Source organism: Nyctereutes procyonoides, unplaced genomic scaffold (assembly GCF_905146905.1).
Source record: "Nyctereutes procyonoides isolate TBG_1078 unplaced genomic scaffold, NYPRO_anot_genome, whole genome shotgun sequence".
In the NCBI taxonomy this organism is placed as follows: Eukaryota; Metazoa; Chordata; class Mammalia; order Carnivora; family Canidae; genus Nyctereutes; species Nyctereutes procyonoides.
The window spans coordinates 21,289,410-21,312,666 of record NW_026575122.1 but is presented as its reverse complement, the minus strand read 5'-3'; the positions used below and the strand labels follow the sequence as shown (position 1 = coordinate 21,312,666).

At 40.3% G+C, this 23,257-nt stretch overlaps 1 protein-coding gene across 1 annotated transcript in view; it reads right to left on the bottom strand.

Moving 5' to 3' along the window:
* FREM3 (FRAS1 related extracellular matrix 3) overlaps positions 1-19,210 on the bottom strand; it is an 82,953-nt gene extending 63,743 nt beyond the window's left edge. The window contains 9 exon segments of the mRNA XM_055336448.1: positions 12,354-12,443; positions 14,070-15,611; positions 15,614-16,270; positions 16,273-16,773; positions 16,776-18,305; positions 18,308-18,589; positions 18,592-18,831; positions 18,834-18,882; positions 18,884-19,210. Of these exon segments, the coding sequence (XP_055192423.1) occupies positions 12,354-12,443; positions 14,070-15,611; positions 15,614-16,270; positions 16,273-16,773; positions 16,776-18,305; positions 18,308-18,589; positions 18,592-18,831; positions 18,834-18,882; positions 18,884-19,210 (5,218 nt within the window).
* Positions 19,211-23,257: the final 4,047 nt, after the last annotated feature.

Genomic DNA, 23,257 nt, shown 5'->3' with positions numbered 1-23,257 from the left:
AACCATTTGCTAATTAAATGAATGATACTTAAGTCAGAAAAGTACTAGGCCATTTCTGAAATTTGAGTTCAAATTCTTCCTATGTGTTTCTTTTCATAGTTGATGACAATCATATGCCAAATCCTAAACACTTGAGTAAGTAGCTACAATATATTTCTCATTGTAAAACAGAGTTTACATGAACCTCTACATAAATGATACAGTCATAAATAGTCAGATACTATTTAATGGTTATGTGGCTTCTGTTTGAAGTGATGAAAATTTTGAAAATACAGAGTGATGATGGCAGCATAAGACTATGAATGAATGTATTTCATGATGTTTTAAATTGATTATAGCTTTATGAGAGATGAAAATTGTTGAAGCATTTGTATTTTTTATTCTCTTTTCAGAACTCCAATATAACTGATTGATAAATCAACCACATTTCAGGAACTATCTGGCTTTTCAAAGTATACTCATCTAAGTAGCCTTTATGCTCTGGTATATTGAAGGCCTGAACTTATACCACCATTGAAGCGCATATTATGTTTTCTCAACATGTTTGTTGGTAAAGGTGCCTATTATGTTATCAATCAAGAAAATTTGGTTCTGAAAGTATTTTTAAAGTTTAGTCATTAGTCTAGTTCAGCTGTACTGAATTTCCAAGAGAATGCAAAATCACTATTTTTATAATGATTGCCTATTTAGTTCTAGACATCAAACACCTGCCAGGACTTTATAGATTTAAATTAGTTTGCTTAGACAAAAGAGAAGCCAGTGTGCAGAAGTTCTTGACATTTTTGTGTATGTGCCATGAAAGTGCTTTGGCAGTCTGGGAAGCCTCTGGTCCCCTTCTTCAAACAATGTTTCTGAATGTAGATGTGAAAATCTATAGGATCATGTAAAACTAAATTATAAAAACGCAATTATCAGAATACTAAAAAATTTTCTGAAGCTGTTATGGAAAACAATTCGGTGGTTACTAAAAAAAAAAAAAAAACAAAAAAACTAAGCATAGAATTAGCAAATGAGAACTATCAATTCTACTCTTAGGTATATATCCAAAGGAATTAAAAGCAAGAATTTGAATACACACTTATTTGCTAGTGTTCATTATGGCATCATTCACAATAGCCGAAAGGTGGAAACTAAGTATCTGTTAACAGATGAATGGAAAAACAAAACATTGTATATGCATACAATGAAATATTATTCAGCTATAAAAAGGAAGTACTGATACATCTGATACTGATATGTGGATGAACCTTTAAGAATCACTTTAGGAATGGGGAAACATTAGAGAGGAAGACAAACCACAAGAGACTCCTAACTCTGGGGAACAAATGAAGGGTTGTGGAAGGGGAGCTGGGCGGGGGGATGGGGTGACTGGGTGACAGGCCCTAAGGAGGGAACATGACAAGATGAGCACTGGGTGTTATACTATATGTTGGCAAATTGAATTTAAATAAATTTTTTTAAAAAAAATCATGCTCAGTGAAATAAACTGGACACAGAAGGACAAATATTGTATGATTTCACTTACAGAAACAGGAAGTAGAAAAGATATTACCAAGGGCTGGGGGAAAGGGAGAGTGGGTAACTACTATCGAATAGTTAGAGAAAAAAAAGAAAAAAAAATGAATAGTTAGAGAATTTTTGTTTGGAATAAATAAAAAATTTTGAAAATAGTGGTGACAATTGCATGATACTATGAATGCAATTAGTGCTACTGAACTATATGTATAAAATGACTAAAACAGCAAATTGTGTGCTATATATCACTATAGTCTTAAAAATTAATAATATGCCCAAATCCATTGAATTGTACACTCTAAGTGGATGGATATGAATTATTTTGTTATGTGAATTATCTCATAAGGCTATTAAAAAAAAAGAAATTTCCGATAGTAATTACCACGAAAATTTCAAAGTAATGATGAATATAAAGGATACTTTGACAACTCTACAATTCCTATAATTTGATATTAAAATATCTGTTAGTTCTATTGGTTACAAAGCCACAAGTACTGCCGGTCGTGTTCTTACTTGTTACCTACGTTTATAACTGGGGGGAAAGCTATATTTTAGGTGGATCTTAGTAAAAATAAAGATACTATTTTTTTTTTCATTCAAGTTCACTGACTCTCTGAATTCTATCTGCAGATCTCTTGGGTTAAGATCTACAAATCTATTTCATTGAAAATAAACTACAAAGGAGGAACATTGGACTTACCTTTGATGCCTTTAATTCAACTACATACATAATTCTGGCCACCGAGACTCTGATGCGGGCAGTATTTATTAATTTAAAAAAGTAAATGGGAAATCTATTATAGATCTTCCCCCAATCATTGAATTCCAGCAGTTCTATGCAGTCACTTTAAAAGATTAGAAAGTCATTGTCTCAAGAAATCTATTATCTTTTTTCTTCTAATGCTGTGTCAACTGGTACATATTCCACTTTTCTTTCATCACAGGAAGCAGAGACCACAGCCATTTTCACTCTATCATAATTGCTTGCACGGAGGACCTTGGCTGGCTCTTCAGAGCAAACATGCTTCCAGCTGTAACAGAGCCAGCTCCACCAGGGTCTTGAGCAGGGATGAGTGCTGGCTCCTTAAAGCTCATCATGTGGATGAAACTTTATACAGCGCTGATCTCAAAGGGATTCAATGTCCCTCCCTTCAGTAGGATTTTATTTTCTAGCAGATGTTTCTAATGTTCTTGGCTTTTTTGAGTAGACATCATAACGCTGCATTCCGTTTCAGAGACTTTTTACTTCTAACAGTAACAAATTGCATTCCTCCTTCAGCATATTGATTAGATACAACTAAGGTCAGGTATTAAGAATGTTCTCATTATAAGACATAGAGATTGTTTTAATAACAGTATTGTTAACCCTTTACCAACACTTTTTAAATAAATACACCAGGGATGCCGGGGTGGCTCAGTGGTTGAGTGTTTGCCTTTGGCTCAGGGCATGAACCCGGGGTCCTGGGATTGAGGCCTGCATCGGGCTCCCTGAGGGGAACCTGCTTTTCCCTCTGCCTGTGTCTCTGCCTCTCTCTCTGTGTCTCTCATGAATAAATAAATAAAATCTTAAAGTATGTAAATAAATACACCAAAGGAGATTATATTTACTGGAAACTGTCCCAGAGAATGGAAAAGAAGGCATAAGTAGGATTAAATTATGTAAATAAAGTCACTGGTGGAGTACATATCGTGGGGCTGGGGAAAAAAGCAAGAGGAATATAAGAATCCAGAACTTCTGGATTCTATCAGTTGCGTAGAAGAAATTAAAAGCAAACGAGGAAGAACAGGAGTTGAGAAGGTGAAAGGAGAGAAAAAAGAAAGGAAAAGCTGAAAACCAGACTACCAAAGGCATCACTAGCAATGATTCGGAGGCTCCAGGGCTCCCTCTGCTTATGCCACCTTGCTTAAGAATACATCCCCATGTTCATTTTCTTATACTTGTCAAAAAAGAAAAGTGAAGGGACACCTGGGTGGCTCAGCGGTTGAGTGCCTGCCTTTGGCTCAGGTCGTGATCTCAGGGTCCTGGGATCGAGTCCCACATCAGGCTCCCTTCTGGAGCCTGCTTCTCCCTCTGCCTGTGTCTCTGCCTCTCTCTCTGTGTCTCTCATGAATAAAAAAATAAAATTTTAAAAATGAGAGCCAAACATTCTACTTGCACATCCTACTTCTAATAACACACCTAATGAACAAAACACTGTGATCCTTAATCATCTGTGCAGTTCTCCTTATCCTTAATGTTGGCTTGAGATTTCAAGGGGCTGAAATCACACTGCCACTGACTTTCTGGTTTGTGCTACTACTAGGGCCAAAGCGTCTGGGAACCTGACCAGGTTAAGCACCAGGTATGATCAGCATATTTTACTGCATGGTTTCCTGCTAGTGAGGTCAGGATTTGAAATCCATTCTGCGGTTCTTACATATGTTTTGTTTCTCTGTCAGTTTCTCATAAATTTGGGCTGAAGTATGCAGATGGTATATGCATATTCATTCCGACTTTTTGTAAATTACTTCAGGAAAGTCTGAATCATTATCATACTTGGAGAAAACGCAGTGTCTGTGTCCTGATAGAGAATGATGAGCAAAATGCCCAGCAGCCCAATTTATATGAAGCTCTCAGTCAGAATAGCCTGTAGATAATTTTTCTATTAAGAATATTGTCTCTGGGATGCCTGGGTGCCTCAGCGGTCGAGCGCTTGCCTTCGGCTCAGAGCGTGATCCTGGAGTCCCAGGATCGAGTCCCATATCAGGCTCCCTGCATGGAGCCTGCTTCTGCTCCCTCTGCCTCTGTCTCTGCCTCTCTCTGTGTGTCTCTCATGAATAAATAAATAAAATCTTAAAAAAAAAAAGAATATTGTCCTCAGTGACTTTAGTCATTCAAAACTACAGATGAGTCATCTGATCTAAGTTGAAACAGTGGTTTCTAATTTCTCAAAGTGGCAATGGGCATCATTCCATCATTTGTGTTTCTTGCCAGTATATAAACATCAGTTTCCAAATATTTGCCTATAATTTCAGCTTTAAATTAAGTATCTTCTGCATTCCAGAGAAATGTAATTTTTGGAGAGTGAGTGAATCAATACATAAGGACAATTTTAATACTGACTTAATTTCATAAGGATCAGGATTTTGTGATTATCTTATCCTTCCACATGACTCCCTAGAATGTTCAAGCGCTAATAACATTAATAACAATAATAATAATTTCACTCAATGTCACCAAGATTTAGTTTTTTTTTTATCTATAGAATGGGGCATAATATCTATCTCATGATAGTACTGTGGAAACAAAATGAGAGGTAAGGTACTTAAATGTAGCACAATACCTGGGACAAGACAGATGTTCAATAAGTGCTGAACCTGAATTTGAAATCAAACTATTTTACTTCCTCATCAAGAAGATGGATATGTTAACTAGCCATTCCAAATGAGTCAAAATACCTTTCTCATTTTAGAGAGCTCTGTGTGTTCATCTATACCTCCTAAACTAACATACATATATTATATGTGTGTATATACATATGTGTATTTTTATTTATAATTACCTATTAATTAGGTACATGTGTTATGTACATGGAATTTAGGACTGAATCATGAGGTGGTCAGATTTTATTTTAAATTGTTCCCTGAGGTGATTATGTAAGAGCCTGTTTACATAATGCAAGACAAAAATAGCTTTGCTGTTTTTCAGCAACAAATTCTCTTTTCAAGCAATAAAATGTTTCTTAAATTGATGTATGTGATAATGAGGATATTTAGCAACTGGAAAATGAAAAGCAAGAGAAACACAATAATGTGATTGATCTAAATGAGACACTCCCTGAATATAGTAGGTATTGATTTACTAGTAGAGAATACTAAAAGAGTATCATTCATAGTATTTCTTTGCTTTCAAAATGTTTTCTCCTTTCATTAATTATCTTTATGAAGTGTGATTATTTTCTTGTATCAGAGATTTCTTAGGTTACTGCATGCTCAACTTGGCCTTCTATTTTTATACATGGAATTGCATGCTTTAAAAAATAGAGTATGGTTAAAAAAATAAGCCTGTGTTTTTTTTTTTTATGGGGAGAAAAATATGAACAAAACCTTTCATGCAAATACTCAAAGATAAAGAGACTAAAGCCATTTTCCTTTCTTTTTTTTTTTTAAAGCCATTTTTCTTTGAGGTTATTTGCTATGGATCATAAACTCCAAAATACATTTATTTATTAATTTCAAAACCCCCTTCCAAATTATCCATAATTATGATCAATTATTTTTAAGATCACAACTATGACAGAGCATAACAGCCTCTACAAAACACAAAATTAATTTGAGATTTGGTCATTTTTCTTCATGAATTTGTATTTATCCTTTTATTTGACCAAAATGATTTGAGTCCCTATTATAATATGCCAGGTATTTTGGGGGAACATATCAATTCTAATACAGGTTATGATCAGGATTATAGATTTGAATCTATAGATTATAGATTGAGTGTATTCACTTAATTAGCCAGATTAGCTCCTCCTTTTCTTTGCCAAGTATACACAATCCAAACTACAATCCTAAACAGCCTCCATTTACATAAAAATTAAAAATCAGACGGATAAAATTTAAGTTTATCTGCTATCTCCCAGATCTCTAGGGCTTTAAAAATTAACAGAAGACATAATTACAGCAAAACGTACGTGTGTGTGTGTGCTAGTGTTTGCTTATGTAAAAACGATTTTTGGTTTCACGTGGACTAGGACTACAGATGGGAACAGGAGAGAACTTTTGTTTTTTATTTTATATTCTTTTGCACTATTTGAATATTTGTACCATTTGTTTGTGCACATATTATTTCCGGTTCTAAAAATTGTGGCTGAAAACATTAGGGATGTTTTAGCAGTAACAGAATAAAATAAAGAACTAAGAAAATCATCTAGAAATCGTTTCTTAATTTTCTTTGTGGAAACTAAGAATTCTACTTGTTATTAAAAAGCATCAATGTTTTTCAAGCATGGACAAGCCTATGTCAAAAAAATAAGGTGTGGGAATTATATGGAATTAGGAGGGTATTTTTTTGTTGTTGTTTGCTTTTTAAAGGTTTTTTATTTACTTGACAAAGAGAGAGCACAGCAGGGGGAGCAGCAGCAGGAGAGGGAGAAGCAGGGAGCTTAGCAGGGAGACTGACATGGGTCTCCACTCCAGGACCCTGGAATCATGACCTGACCTGAAGGCAGATAATTAACCAACTGAGACGCCTGGACTCCCCTCGAATTAGGAGGTTTAAAAGTGTTCCTACACTATGAACAAAGTGTAATAGTCAAGTACCAGGCACTGATGTACAATATTTTATAAAATGTTGTGCCTCAGACTCACTCTGCTGTGTGTCATGTAAATGGATGAAGTTGCCCTGTGTCTCTCATTGCTACTAGGTAGTGATCCTCATGACCCACTGACTAGTGAGCTAGAAATTAGCAAAACTTTTGACCTGTACTCAGAGGAGCAGTTCATCTTGGGGCAGTTCACTGTACCTGTGACTTCAGACTTCATTCTAAATTGCAGACTCAACCTTGAAAGTTCAGCATGACAGATCTTAAAAAAACCAAAACCAGAACTCCTCCAGAATCAGCCTTAGCAGAGCCAAGGAAGCAAGAAATAAGAAATCGGTGTGTGTGTGTGTGTGTGTGTGTTCTGGGAGCACCTGCCAGCAGAAAAGGCTTTGCATATTTTTTCTTTTCCTTTGCTCATACTTTTAAACTTCTAAGGATTAATAGTTAATTTTGGAATAAATTGCTTTCACATTTTCTATCTGAACTACAGATCTGTCTTGGTACCCTTGTATGAAAAAGCCTGGTATGTTTGAAGTAACTATGAATTTAGGGAAAAGCTGGAATGTTTTAGACATGGAAGTATCCAGGTTAAATCAGCATTTTCACTAAGAAAAGGTGTGCATTCACAACAATAGGCCAAGAGTAAGTTCATGGCAGCATTGAAAATGAGAGAGAAAAGTATAGCCATAAATATGGAAGAATAATTTTTGGTTTGTATAGCCATAAAATAAAATACCATATACCTGTTTTAAAAAGGATAAAGCAGATAACATAGATCTGTTTGTGCTACTTCTATATATTTCTGGATATAATATAGACATATATTAAATAAAAGAAGGCAAGGCTTAGAGCCAAGCATAAAAAATAATCTCTTTTGTGTAAATAATAAAGGATATATGTATATTTTCTGCTACGCGATTTTCTTTTTGAAAGAACAAGTCCTCTTTTGGGAAAGGGATTAGGTATCAATGCACAGCTTGGTTATTATTTAATTATTATTATAATTAGCTTAATTAATAATAATTATTATTATTATAGCTAAACTATGTACATGTCCTTATTTTAAAAAAATGTTTATAGCAACTTATCTGGTGGAGGACTTACTGGCCATTTAAAAAATTTTAGACTGCTCATGTAGTCTAAATTGTAGACTTAAATCTTTCAGGTGGAAGTTTAATTAGCAATGCTAAAAACAAGGCTTAAATGGTGTGGCATTAGGGTAGTTTCAATATTAGTTCCTTATCATTCTCCTGCTCATGGAATGCTCTCCTAAAAATAACTCATTACCGGGTGTTGTGAAAGATGTTGCCATTTCTAAAAGAATTAATTTGTAGGAAAATACTACTGCATAATAGTTACACTTCAGGTGTGACCTCCAAACAGAGATAGGAAATATGGTTGAGGTGCCTATCTAGACAAACTTGTAAGGTTATCCAACAGAGGTATCTCTTCCATTTTTCTATAAAGAATCAATGGTTTCATTATGAAAGTGAAAAAGTCTAATTAAATCACAAATGCCACAAGGGGAGGATTACCTACTATATTTCACAAAGGAGTGGGTATGACCAAGTTTTGCTTTAGCATAGTGTGAGCACACCAACCCTCTAGATTTTTCCTATACCTTGCAACTCTGATTTACTTCTTCCCCAGATTGCTACTGAACATGAGGACTGGACTTACAGTTAGTTCTCTCACTGGTGCTAAAAAACCTTTTTGTTGTTCTTACTTTACTTTCATAACTTGCTTTAAAAAGATAGTTCACACCTAAATAGAATATTATTACTCACATGGATCATGAAGCAAGTATCAGGTCAAATTAAAAAAAATAAAATATCAAAATGCATAGTGTTAATCAGATTGGTTTTAGACACTGGATAGTTCAAGAGGAAATAAAACAATTTATTTTAGGTCTTGAGAATATGAAATATCTATAGCACGTACCCAAACTAAAATTGTCTCACTCCCATATAATCATTTAGTGTGGCTTATTAGAAAGTATTCACTTAATGTTTCTAATGTTTCCTTTGTATGGATCATTTTAATTCTTCAAGCCCATTTCTTCATCTTAAAATCTGAGATAATAATTTCTGTCTTACAGTAACCTGTAAGACGTTATAGTAAGGATCAGTTGGAATAACATCTGTAAAAACACTGTGTAGAAATATTAAGTGCTATATAGATGTAAGGTTATGTTATCATTTCGTAAGTAGAAGAGATCCACTCAACATTACATATAGTATTGATATGCAAAATTTCAAGACAAATCTATGAGTATAATGACTTAGAGAGGGGAAGACTAATGAACTTGACAGTATGCTGAACTGGCATAGTTCAGAGCCTTAGAAATCTGATGTATTCCCCCATTTTGCCAGTGGCTTTCATGATAACCTGAACATAATGAATTTTATCACAATGTCATCAAAAAGGCTGAGATCTTATACAGCATTGACCTTAGTCTGGGTTGCTCAAAATTGATGATTGCAGAAACTGATGGAACATACTAACTAGGTACATTGTCAAAAATTTCCATTCGAATCCTCAGTTCGAGGATATACTTGGATACTGTGTACCCAAGTATAGGTGTGTGCATAACTATTTAAGAGGGAAGAAGAAATGAAAACTCCTATTTATTGGGGAATTGATATATGCGGGGTATCCTATTACATTTTTTGGCATATGTTACTTCATTGATCTACAGCAGAGCAGGAAGAAAAAGGCACACTTGATACAGGAAACAGGATGTGCATAGGCAAGGTATTCCTTGGTATAGTGGGTCAGCATGCAGTAGCAAACAAAGCCTAGAACAGTGAATCTGAGTTACTTCCTCTTCTTTGTCTCCTTAGTGGACTTTTTTTTCTTAGTGAACTTCTAATAAATATGAAATCAGTTTATAAGTGGGCAGAGAAAAAGATGAGAAACAAAGAGTTACAGGCAATACCCTGATAGATAAGTCATCATAATAGTTTAAAAGTTGAACTTTTTCCCTTAAGATTTTTATTTATTTATTCATGAGAGCCACAGAGAGAGGCAGAGACACAGACAGAGGAAGAAGCAGGCTCCCTGTGGGGATCCTGAAGCAGGACTCCATCCCAGGACCCCAGGATCACACCCTGAGCCAAAGGCAGACATTCAACCGCTAAGCCCTAAAAGTTAAACTATTTATATAATCAGGTGCCCTAAAAGTTAAACTATTTATATAATCAACTGATCTAACTATAGATTTTCAGGAATAAATTGTTAAACTTCTTTTTACCTAAAAGAAGAGAAATACAGCATTTGGAAGCTCAGCTAATAATTCTTAAGATAGTAACACCTACTGTGTGCTTGCTTTGTGCCTCATGTGTGTCATTTCTTTAGTACTCATGGTACTTAGAGTGATAGCCCCCTAAAGACTGTCACATCTTAATTCCCAGAACCTGTGCGTATGTTATATCATATGGCAAAAGGGACTCTGCAGATGTGATTAAAGATCCTGAAGTGGGGAGAGGATCCTGGATTATCCAGGTGAGCCCAATGAAATCACAGGGATTCTTACAGTGAAAGAGGGAGACAGGAGAATTGGTGCCAGAGTGAAGCAACATGAGAAAAGACTGGAACTTTTGGCTTTGAATATGGAGGAACGGGACAGTTTCTAGAAATTAGAAAGTGCAAAAATTGGGATATTTTAAAAGAAAAGATCAAATTGGATCTTGTAGAGAAATAAATTAACAACATTTGAAAATACCTGACATGAAAACGTTTGAGTTCTTAAGCAGTTGTAGGCTATTCTAAGAATGCTCAAAATGGGCATGGCACTCAGAAAACAATAAAAGAAATCCAGTGAACAGATAAATGCATAAATATTTAATCAGCATATGCATATACATATGTGTTTTAAGATCCAACTTTGAGCAATGTGTCTTCAAATATTTTGGAGTCTATATTTGGATATTACCATCACTTTAATTTACTAGAGGCTTCTTTGTGAGGTGAGGAAGTGCCGTCTTTGTCTTATTCCTAGACTTCTGTCCATGGTTTTAGCTTCCTGGACAGAGTAGTTTAGCAATGGTGGTTAAGAACCTTGGCTTTGGAATCTCAATACCTGGGCTTGATCCCAGTTCACCTGTATGACTTCAGTCCAATTATAGTCAAGTTTGGTGCCTTTATTTTAAAATGGGCATCCTAACGTTTACCTCTCGTTTTAGTAAGGATCAAAAGCCAAAATGTATATACGCATTGCCTGGTCCATAGAAAGTACCCAAGAATGGTAGCCATATGAAATTCACATTTATCATCACAGACTTGTTTCTGATGTCACCCAGAAAGTATAGCGTCCAAGTTAGGTATACGACTTTTTAGATATCATCCTTCTAGAAAATGGGCAGAAAAATAATCACTATAAAGTATTTGAATCTCATATGTGCTTTACTTAGTTTATAAGGCTTAAATTCATCTTCATCTTTTTAATGATTTTGGTCCTTGGGAACTTGGGGAATGAAGGAAAGATCAGATTTTAAACTTTAAGTGAGAAGATGGAGAAGAGGGGGCAGTGGCTTCCACTACAGTTAGTCTCATCAGAAGCAAAGAAGGTAACTCATTTTTAATGAGCATCTACTTTGTGCCAAATGCTTTACATATATTAACTCACTTAAACCTCTTGGCAGCCCTTTGGAAGTGGTATGAAGCCCACTACTTTATATGAGAATGAAATGAATCACAGGGAGAACAGGTAACTTTTTCAAGGTCACATGGGGTAAGCTGGGGTTCAAACTCAGAATACTATGTGGCCTTCATATAGGACTGCTTTTCAAAACAGTCCTGAATGATTGCCATGATTAAGGAATAAAATGCATGTTACTTACTGGGAATGAGTTATGATTTACACTGAAAGAGGTTATTGAGTGGCAAGCCACACATTGACATAATTTTTGCAATTATTATGTCATATTGTAAAATAATTTTTCTTTGACAACATAATCAGCCCATTCCTAGAGTGCCTTCTGTTAGCTCTTTGCTTCTCATTATGCTACTATGAAGACAGACTAAATGGATACAGGTATAGCATATACAGGCAATTTTTAAAGCAAGTTTTCTTCCATGCTGGTCAATAGATTTTTTTCACCCCATCTAGGAAGATTACAATTCAGAGATCAAGGAGTCACTAAGATTCAGTTTTGGAGCTAAAAATCCTCACAGAATCCAAAGGTGGACTTTCTAATTTGTTCCAGAATGACAGTAACCATCAGTCAGATCCTCAGAACCACCTGAAGAGATTTACTTGACTATAGGATTGTCGCACATAAATATTTCATAGGTAAAATACTTCATATTTCATTATTGACATTTCTTCTTGCTTTCCCTTTCAAAACAGAAATTTTTCAAGGATCATTTGGCATAGGATTACAAATAAAGCAAAAAGAATTCATTTGTTTCTATGAAACATTACTCATTATGGCATATACTGACTGTGATTACTATGTAAATAATTTAATTTTTTTTCAATTTTATATTGATTCTAAATAACCAAGACTCTCTATTAAGGTTTCAATAGTGACTTACCATTGTCTTCAACAGAGAAGTCTAAGATATCTTTTGTTACTTTTCTTCCTTCATTCAACACATACCAGATCTTCCTTTCATCCATGTCAGCTAATAAAAGAGCAAGTATCACTCATCATGTTGACTCAATAGAAAATGAGTATGATAAGAACTTCAATGGTTTAAGGCATGAAAATACTACAATAAATGAATTTTAAAATTATTAAAGGAATACAAATCTAACTTAAAAAATGACTACGTGAACATAAATTTAATTTTTTCTTAAAAATTTTTTCTTAAAGTTGCACTGGCAAAACTAGAATGTTAGTTTAAAATTTTGTTCCTGTGCTATGTGTATGATCTGTAGGATAATACACAACAAGAAAGACATTCTAGTTAAGCATGTTTTACAACATCCTGGCCCTCTATGGAGAATTGAGTCTATCTGGTTTAGGTTTACTATACAAGCATGGAGCTTGGCATGATGATGGTTATTCATTAACTATTTGTCAAAATAAATTTAAATAACTGATGCATTTCTAATTTTTTATTTTTTTTAATTTTTATTTATTTATGATAGTCACAGAGAGAGAGAGAGAGAGAGAGGCGCAGAGACATAGGCAGAGGGAGAAGCAGGCTCCATGCACCGGGAGCCCGATGTGGGATTCGATCCCGGGTCTCCAGGATCGCGCCCCGGGCCAAAGGCAGGCGCCAAACCGCTGCGCCACCCAGGGATCCCATCTGCTGCATTTCTAAGAAAAAATAAAATGGGAATAAAATCATGATTTTTAAAATTACCTATTCTCTTGGATTTTTAACAATTTTTCACTTGGTCTATATTTGAGTGTTTAGTATAGATAATTATTAGTATATTAAAGATAATTTTGCATTTTAATTATTCTTATAATTATAAGAATTATAAATATAATTCTTATAAAAGTACCTATGATTTTATTGGCTTTAGAAGTAATTCTGAAAATGTAACTAAACTATTTTTTAAACACTCTTCTAAATTTTAACTCTATTTAGGTATATATGTATCATGTGTAGAAAATTCCATGTATCTCTTCATATCTCATGCATAAAGCTACATGAAAAAGTTTTAAGACAGTGTAAAGAGCTGCCAAAGACAGCAGGTGTCACATGTCCTGGGAAAACAGAGGAACCTGCCTCAAGTTCACTTTTAGTAGTAATGACAAATATATTTTAAAAAGATCTTTAAAGCACATCCTTCTACACACTGAGGAAAATTTGGTTCTATGTTTTTAGATGCATAAATTACATTTGAATAGTACAATAAAATGTGCAGTGTAATATTTATGTCCATAATCTAAATATAAAATATCTTCAGAAATCTAAACTTGCTGATAAACTATGAAAACAATCCCTAGATATGTGATTCTTAAAATTAGAAATTAAACCGATTTCAAAATTAATGTAATCATATATTATGATGATAGTTCAGAAGCAGAAACTGTCCACCTGTGTTCTAAAATTTTAAGGCATAACTACCAGCCTTACTAGATATCTGAGGGTTAAATGAATATCCTGATGAAATGGCTGCAAAAGGACTAGTTGCCTTTTTTTGGTTATCAGAATAATCTCATATTCCACCATATTTCATTAGAATCAGAATCATTCTGCCAATGGGCTCAGGTTGGGACAATTTTATACAGAATTGGGAGATTTGATTTGCTAAAGGAGAGGGACAGAGGCATCAGGGACATTGTTACTAACCTTGTGTAAACACTCGAGTGCTCTCGTTTCCAAGACCAGTGTTGATAATGAAGCCATGCTCTGGTCCTCTGGTCACTTTATACTTCAGGAACACATGGAAACTGTCTTGATACTCTGCCTTCAGGGACCTGCTGGTAATCAGGAAGCTCATGTGTCCAGTGTGAAGGCACTTCAAGGCTGATGCCCCTTTGTTAATGGCAACCTGGGGGAGCCTGTTGTCTAGAGGACTTATATGGGTCCTCATTACCTGAGGTTTGTGTGTCTCTAGGACAGGGTCTGGGAAAACATAGAAATCGGCATGAGTTCCATCTGTCACAGTCAAGGAGAAACTGTCTTCAGTTGTCTCACTGCCAGGATGCCAGTAGCTAATAAGGTTCTCATTCAGGTCCTGCTTGGTGAAGGTGGCCGCAGGATGGCTGCCATTATACAAGATCCTGCCATGGATGGGGAGCTGGGTGATAGTAAAGAGGAGAAGATGATCTGGAGTATCCTCATCTTCCACTGTCAACTCGAAGGGAGTGATCTGTTTGCTTTCCCCTTCCTGCAGTATTAGTTTATGGATGGTCAAGATAGGCTTCTTATCATCTACCTCTGTGATAAAGATCCTGAAGGTCTGGAACACAGTGTTGAGTCCATCAGTCACTTGAAACTCAAAGCTGTCCAACTTTATCTCATCATTTGAAGTGTGGACATAGACTATTTTGTTGCTAGCCAACTGAAGCTGAGTGAAAGAGGCAACGGGCTTCCCTGGGTGGTCAGAGCTCTCCAAGTGCCCCAGGCTAGGGGCCCGTGTGATTCTGAAGTGATGCTGTTCATTATGGCTGTTGATGTCACGGGTGCTAAACAGATTGGTGGTAAGGGCCACTCTGCCACCTTCAGTCAGGGTAAGCCCTTAGCTAACCACCTCAGGGAAGACCTTGTTTAAGCTGCCAATAGTGATGTAGAAGTAGTGGCCTATCAAAGGGTTAATCCCATCAGTCACATCAAACTTGATAATGTCAAGAACTCCTTCTTGGCCTGTGTGGGTATAACAGATGAGGCCTCTGTCAATCTCATCCTGGGTAAAGTTCATCCCTAAGGTGAGGTTATTCCTCCCCTCCCCTCTGGGTTTTCTCAGTCTCTGTAGAAGCCCTTGTTGAGGCTCTGAACGGAGGACAAAACTGAGGCTCTTTTCATCGGAGTCAGGGTCCGTGGCCTTAAGGATCCAATTTGTGATTACCTTGGTGTGTCCATTCTCTACTTCCAGCCCATCATTGATGGTCAGATGAGGGGTTTCATCATCCAGCAGGATCACCATAATGGGTACCTTCCTGTGGATGGTGTGTTTGCCATCACTCAGCCAGACCCCAAAACTATCTTCCGTGGTCTCAGAATCATCATGCTCATACACAATTGTGGAGGCCTCCTGGATCTCCTGTAAGGTGAAGCTGTGAATAGGCTGGCTGCCTGTGGCCAGCTGCTGTAGGATTCGTCCATGCTGAGGGAGCACTGTGAGCTGAAAGTGGAGCTCATTCGGTGGCAAGTCAGCATCTGCTCCACTGTGGTGTCTATGACAAGGCTCATCCCCTCTAATACCACAAACTCACCAGCAAAAAGTTCAGGCTGCTCATCATTGGTGGGTAAGATGGTTATAGGGAAGAAGACATTTGGGGAGAAGTTGATGCCATCAGAACAATGAAAGGTGAATTGATCTTTCTGTGGCTCTAACCCCTTGTGAATACTCTGTACATAATTGATATGCCTCACTTGGACATCTCTGATGGAGAAAGCACTGATGGGGCTACCAGCCCGTGATTCTTTTGAGCCAGGAGCTGGTGCAATGTTTTCCAGGTAGCCAGAGGCTGGCTGACCAGTCACTGTGCATAGGATTTTATCTTGGGATGTGTCTACATCTTCAATGCTTTGATGTTGTAAGGTCAAGGGATTCTTCCTGCTTTCATCAACAATGTGGGACTTCCCCACCAAGACTGTGGGTGCCACATTGTCCACAGGCAGCACAACCACTTGCACCTGCACTCTCTTTACTATGCTGTCTCCCACCACCCATTGATAAGAATCTTTGGAGAGGGTGAGGCTGAAGGCATCATGTTGTTTCTGGAAACCAACTTCACCTCCCGTGTGGAGATAGACTACTACCCCATTGATGAGATCCTCTTGGGTGAATTGTTCTGTAGGTAAACCATTCACTAGAAGAGTCCCAGTTTTGGGCTATCCTCCATAATGAAAGATAGCATCAAGTCGCCTGTGCCTTTCTTTTTGCCTTGTATGACACCTATGGTGATCTCAGTGGCTCTGCTCTCTAGTACATCTATGGAAACATCTAATATTGGACTACCTGTAATAGAGATCCTGGGAGTTTTGTCAGCTACAGTGGGATGCACGGAAATCTGGACGGTGATGGGTATGTGGTGCACCGTGTCACTTATCTTCAGATGGAAGGTGTCATTGGCGGTTTGGTCTCTCCTGTGTTGGTAAGAGACATTCCCATTAACAATAGCAGCTTGCATGAAAAGTTCCCCTGGAATCATATCTTTATTTAAGTAATGCAGGTGTCCATGTTGGGGACCCCAGACTAATATGAAGGCAATCTGGTCAACATCTATGTCCGGGTCTTTGACATCCAATTCATTATTACTGATGATAAAACTTTCTCCCTCTAAGACAGTAAAGCCTCTGTTGGTGACTTCTGGAGGCTGATTGTCACAGGCTTCAGGAATAATGTGAATGTGCCAGGTACAGTGTTTACTGCAGCATCCTCCACTTGGTATGTGAACAGCACAACCCGTGGTACAATACCCAGCTTCTTCCATGGGGGCTGGTAGGCAACTTTGTAGAGATTTACCTGGGCCTGGGTGAATTGCGTGATGGGCGTATCTGGTGAGTCAGTTAGCACAATTTCTCCAGCCCGTACTTGATGGTTGTCATCTGTATCAGTTGGGGGTGTCAGTAGGGTGTACCAAAGGTTCTGGTCATCCGAGTCCTGGTCAATATATTGGAGGAATTTCTTCTGGAAGTGAGTGAGTTGGTACTGGTGCACAGTCATTTCTAGGATAGTTTATGGAAATAGTTCTGGACTCTGCAGATCCACTGGTTGAACTTTAATGGTGAATAAGTGCTGGTTAGATAGATTGGGTAGGTCATGGTCATCCTGTACATGGAAAGTCATCTGGGCCATTACAGGTTGAGGGCTATGGGGTCCAAGATGGCGGTAGAAGAGTTTCCCTTCCATTATGTCTTGCTGAAGCCACTCAGTCACCACCTTCTCATAAAGTCCTTCTTTTTCCACATAATACCAATCTTCATCTTCAGGATAGAGAGGTGGTTCAGTCTGCTGCAGCAGCATCTCTCCTGGGTGCTGACTTGAGTGGGAGGAGCCAGAGGTCAGATCCCCCTCTTTTTCTTCCTTTTCTCCTTCTAGAGGCTGGTCCTCCAGCACAAAGTGGATAGTTGAGTCATCAGAGTCAATATCAGTAGCACTCAGGGCAAAGGGGGAAATCTGGACCACCTGTCCTTCTGTAACTGGGAGTGCAATGTTGGCCTTGACCTTTGGTGGTTCAACATCGACAGGTATGATGGTGACAGGGAAGAGGAATTCCACCTGGTGGTGCCCATCCTGCATCCGGAAAATGATACTGTCACTGTAGGTGTTGCTGCCATCATGTTGGTATACCACTCGCCCTGCTGCCAGGTCCACTGGTGTGAAATGCTCGCACCCACCAGGTGCCCCAAGTACCACCAGCTGCCCGTGTCTCAAGCCCCTTACTACCATTACTGTCACTTCTTCCAGGTTATCATCATCACTGATCTGAAGGCTGTGGCTGCTGGACAGGGGCTTTAACTGATCTTCAAATAGCAGTAGTCCCTGGTTATATCTAGCCACTGGGGCCAGGGTGTTCATGGGCTTCATTATCACCCTGAAGGCAAAGGGGTCTGAGGTGGCACCGCCTCCGTCCACCACCTCTAGCTCCAGCTGGAAGAGGTGCTCTGAATTCAAGTTCTCTGTTGGGGGCTGATAGGCAATTTTCAGTTCCCGCAGTTCCCGCTGGGTGAAGAAAGAAACTGGGAGACCCAGGGGGTCATCGGTGCTGACCACATACCCCTGCTTCCCTGGTGTGGTTGTGGGGGCACTGAGAATGTTGAAGACCAGGTCATCAGGGTCAGACTCCGTGTCCTCTGCAGCCAGTGCATCAGGCGTTAGGGCTGTTAGCAAGAACTGATTGACCTCCATTGTCATCAGGCCCCAAAACTGGGCCTGGGCACAGTGTTCTTTACTCCGTCGTGGATGCTCACCAGCAACTGGAAGTGCTCCCGAGGCAGCACCTCCACTGACCCAGCGCCTCTGTCTTCTGGCCCTAGCAGCTCCGCCATCAAGGGCACATAGTCCCAGTTGGGCGACCGGGTGGTGGCGGTATGCTGGTAGCGCACGCCGGCTCTGACGAAAGCCTCACAGTCCATGCCTTTGCCTCTGGGGACAGGAGCCCCCGTGGCGTCCACCAAACGTCCATACCTGGGCAGTGGGCGCCCTGGGGAGGAAGAAGGGTGAGCCGGCACCTGCGGGTCCCAGAGGTTCCCCTCCGGTTCACCGGGGAGGCGAAGTCCAGCAGGCTCCTGTCGATGGCTGGGCTCCAGCCCCGCAGCTTCTCCACCACCAAGGGCCTGTTGCGCGTCACCAGCTCCGGCTGGGGGAAGGTCAGGTCCACAGCCGGCGTGAAGGGCAGTGCCAGCGTGTAAGTCGGGGCGTCGTAGCGCAGGTGCAGCCGTAGCCAAAGTGAGTGTTCCCGACCTGGTGGGGTCCGAAGGCGCAGGGGAAGCGGCCGGGGGGAGAGAGAGAGCAGGGCGTCCAGCACCGTCACCTCGCACCGGTCCCCGGGCTGCACTTGAATTACCAGGTCCCGGAGCGGGTCGAGCCAAAGCGAGCGGCCCACGGGAACCCGGAGTCCAGGGTTGGCGATCAGGATGCTGGCGGGGTCGGGGCTACTGCGGGTCAGTGCGCCCCAGGTGGGCCGGTAGAGCGCAGGGCGGGATTCGGTCCCGGATGAGGGTACCTGTCCCTGCAGCACCGGGCAGCTCAGGAACATGTAGGCAAGCGCCGCGCCAGGCTGCCGGGGCGTCCCAGCTGGGCGCCGAGATGTCCCAGCCATGGGTCCTTGCCGCTGGGATGGATGCCTGGAGAGGACCCGACCCAAAGAGGGCCGGCTCAAGTACAGGTGCAGGCGGGGGGGGGGGGGGAGGTGGCCGCTGTCCGTCGGGAGCCGAGGCGCGGGCTCAGAGCCAGTGGCCCAGCTTCAGCTGTGGCGGGTAAAAGCAGCGGGGAGAACGGGCTCTGCCCCCCATCTGCCCTGCCTGCGTCCCGAGTCTCTCCCGGGCTGACTCAGGGGCCGCCTGGAGACGCCCCAACACCGGGGACCCTAGCGAGAGTGCCGGAGTTCGCCCTGCGCTCCTGCGTGCCTGGGAGCCGGCTGCCTTACTGACCTTCGTGCCGCAGGGTCGTCGGCCACCGTGCAGCCGCGCAGCCCCGGCTGCCGGCCTCAGACCAGCTGGTCGGGATGCTGTCCCCGGGAGCCTCCAGGAGCCCCCAGGAGATTGTCCTTTAGGACCGGGAGCCGGACCGCCACTGTCCCCAGGTCGGTCCTGCGCGTGGAGGACCCAGCGCTCCTGCGGTCCGTTCAGCCCGGAAACGGGGTTTCTGATGGGGGGGGGGGGTACCGTCCCCCTTCCTTACCGCTGACGGCGCGCGCTTTCTAGCCAAAATTGAGTCTTACTTCGGACATAAAAGAAGCTAGTGGGAGCTGTTTTGCAAATAGGATTTTCTAGCTGCCTGTGTGATTGAAGCAGCTTGTTCCAGACCTCGTAAGTAGGTGCTTCCCAAACAACCCTGGCATTTTTCTTCTGCTCAGTTCTTAAGGAAAAAGATTAGCGTCCAGGTTGGTGAACGTGAAGAGCTTAAAAAAATCTGTTTCTAGTCAGTGGGTCTCACATACCACAATCCCGTGTGCAGGTTGGCTTCCTTCCGGCTTTTTTTTTTAGAATATGATTTCCATATCTGGTCAACAGTGGCTCCCTCTGAGTTTATTAGACATGCTGTTTCCTAAATACTTTCTTTGTAGAAAAATATATAGTAGCCAGAGGAGAGAATGTCAAGAGAAACAGTAGCAGAGAAAATACCCCAGGTACTTGGATCAACCTCTGTGAATTAACACTTGGAATGAAATTAGGCTTTCTTTGTGGCTTTAAGGATGCCTGTCTTCCCTGGGTGTAGTGTTAGCTACTTAGTTTCATATTCCTTTTTAATTTTTTTTTTAAAAAGCATTTATTTGAGAGAGAAAGCGGGCACGCTTATGCACAAGTTGGGAGGGAGGGGCAGAGGGAGAGGAGAAAGAGAGCGCAGCAGACTCCCTGTTGAGTGCAGGGTAGGGGGTGGGGCTCAATCCCAGGACCCCGAGATCTTGACCTGAGCCACCCAGGTGCCCCTTCATGTCTTTTTTTTGTTGTTATTAAATATTAGAGGTGCCCGTTTAGGCACAAGGCAGACTAATCTTTCCCTGTAATGGAGATGGTAATGTGCTTTCTTAGGCAATAATTTAACGTGAGACTTGTTGATGTCAATGAAAATAGGCGTGTCTGAAACTGCAGTGGTAAATATGGCTTAAAGGGGGACTATAGATATATACAATGTTATAATTTGATAATTAGTTTGTTTTACTCTGTTGCAAGATGCCAGTCTTCTGCATTTCAGCAGCAGTAGCAGCACTGACTCCCAGAGCAGAAATAATCTGCTATTGGCTGGAAAACCTTAATATTCTCTTTAAATATTTAATTAGCCAGTGAAGGGTCCATGGGGTCTATATAATCCACTAACGTGGAATGCCAGTACACCTCATTAGCACAAATTTGTTCATATAATTGAATATTAAGAGACAGTAAATTTGAAACAAAATGTTTAGCCTAATTATGCTAGTCCTGTGTATCTAGAAATTGTTTTAAAAATATTTTAAATTGAAACAGGTAAAATTCCATTGTAAATGAAAGAGACATGGTATTTCATAAAACTACTACCTTGTCCAAAGGATGGTTTTTCTAGAATAGAGCTTTTTTGCATATACTAAACTTCACCAAGTGAATATTCCTGTACAAGTATAATTTTGGTTCCTGTCCAAGCACCACTCACTCTGGGCAACTATGTTGTCCATGTGCTGTTTCCATTATAGGCAGAGATGGGAGTAGGCACCCAAGATGACAAACTCCTAGGTGTTTATTTCTGTCCTCTGATCCTCCACTTCTAGGTACCATTCTCTCTACTGTTCTTCTGTTCTTCCCTACCGAGTTTCTTGAAAGTGGGGTTTTTGTTTTTCCTGCTATCTAGAGGACTTACTCTGCCACTCACTCTGCCACTTCACTCACTTAGAACAGACGTCTGGCTTCCACTTTAAAGACATCAAAAAAAAAAAAATCTATGTGAGTTCATTACTAACCTCCATGTGGTAAAATCCCATGACTAGGTCTCATCTTGTTCGTTTGCCACACCCTTCTGGTTTTCCTCCTCCTTCTCCATTTAAGTCTATCTTCTTCAGGAAGTCCCTTTCCTATGCTCCCCAAGCCATATTCAATCTGTAATTATGCATTTGTGGATAACCTGAGTAAGCTGCATGAGAGCAGGGGGCATGCAGTGTTGACCCCTGATAGCCAGTGCTGATGCCAAGGATTGGCACATAGCAGGTACATAAAAGTATTTGTTGATTGAATGAATAAAGGATTGAGAAGTAGTAATCGATGTACTGCGAAGTCTAGGTGCCAAAGAAAAAAACCAAACCAATGCGAGTAGTATAGGGTAACTTCTTTTGTAACTAAACCCGAGTCCATCTACCCAATGTATAGCAAAGACAATCATGGAGACATTGGGTTGATTCTGGAGGTGGCCAAAGCAGGGGAGGGCGAGAGCCTCAAACCCACCTCCCTGAAGGAGGAGAGTCAAGGTGATTTAAAGGCATATGAAAAAGGTCTGGGTGAAAGTTGTAGCTGTGCTTTATCAATCCTGTTAACCCTTTGATTACCAGTCTCAATCCCCATTGTCTTCGGATTATTGCTCATTCTTGAGGGAATTGGGATAATGACCCTTCTGCTTCCTTCCTGCTAAAAATGGGGCAGAGATCAGGATTAAAGGAATGGAAACTTTTTGCACTGATTTAGAAATCTTTAGTTCTAAGTTGAAAGCCAATATTTTACATTACCAGGATTTTTGTACCTTGGTTAATAGTTCTTATACTATTTTATCTAGAGCCTTAGGGTAGATTTGTTATAACCAAGTAGCTCATTGTACTTGTCCATGGATGTCTTTGGACCAACTCTAAATAGTAGTCACAGGTCCACCAGAGGCTTGCTGGTCCAAGCAGGGTTCCTTTTGATATTCATTTATTCTGTTTTTCCAGTTTATTTGGGTCTCCAGGAGGGTTTAATTTCCATTAATGCCCACGGCTTTGGATGCTGCTTGTGTGACTTTTGCCACAAATGCAGCTCCATTGTCGCTCTAAATTGTTAGCGGCAGTCAAAACCTAGGAATGATTTTGCTTAAAGTGTTTTAACAATTTCTGAGGCCTTCCGTGAACAGCATGGAAAAGCTTCACCAAAATCTGTAAGGTTGTCTATAAATACTAGCAAATCTCATAAATTTACTTGTTGTTTTTGGCATCATGGTAGGATCTACCTGCCAGGCTTCTCCAGGCTTGGTGTCTCTAAGTTGTAAACCATTTAGAACTGGTAGGGCCCCAGTCTTAGGATTGTTTTTTAGCACACATGTCACATTTTTAAATAGTTCTCTAAAGATTGGGACGTGCAATATACTTCTGGATCCATCGAAGAGTAGCATCTCACCCATGATAGATACTTTGGGGAAATACGGTTAAATATTTCTCCCATAAGACATCCTGGGGGTAAGGATTCATTGTATTTCCAGCTGGGTTTAATGCCAACATGTTGTTTAAATCCCCATTCCTTGGTTCTTCCTGGGTCCTCCAAGGACTATTGTGGTTTGATACTCTAGTTAAGTCTATGTCTGGTACTAAAGCCATTAGAGAGGGTTTTGGATCTTTGTCCAGGGTTCCAACTTGGTAGCCTGATCTGCCCAGCTGTTTCCTTGGGCGAGCAGTCTGATTTCTGGTGTTCTCAGCAGTGGACAATAGCTGATAGGATCA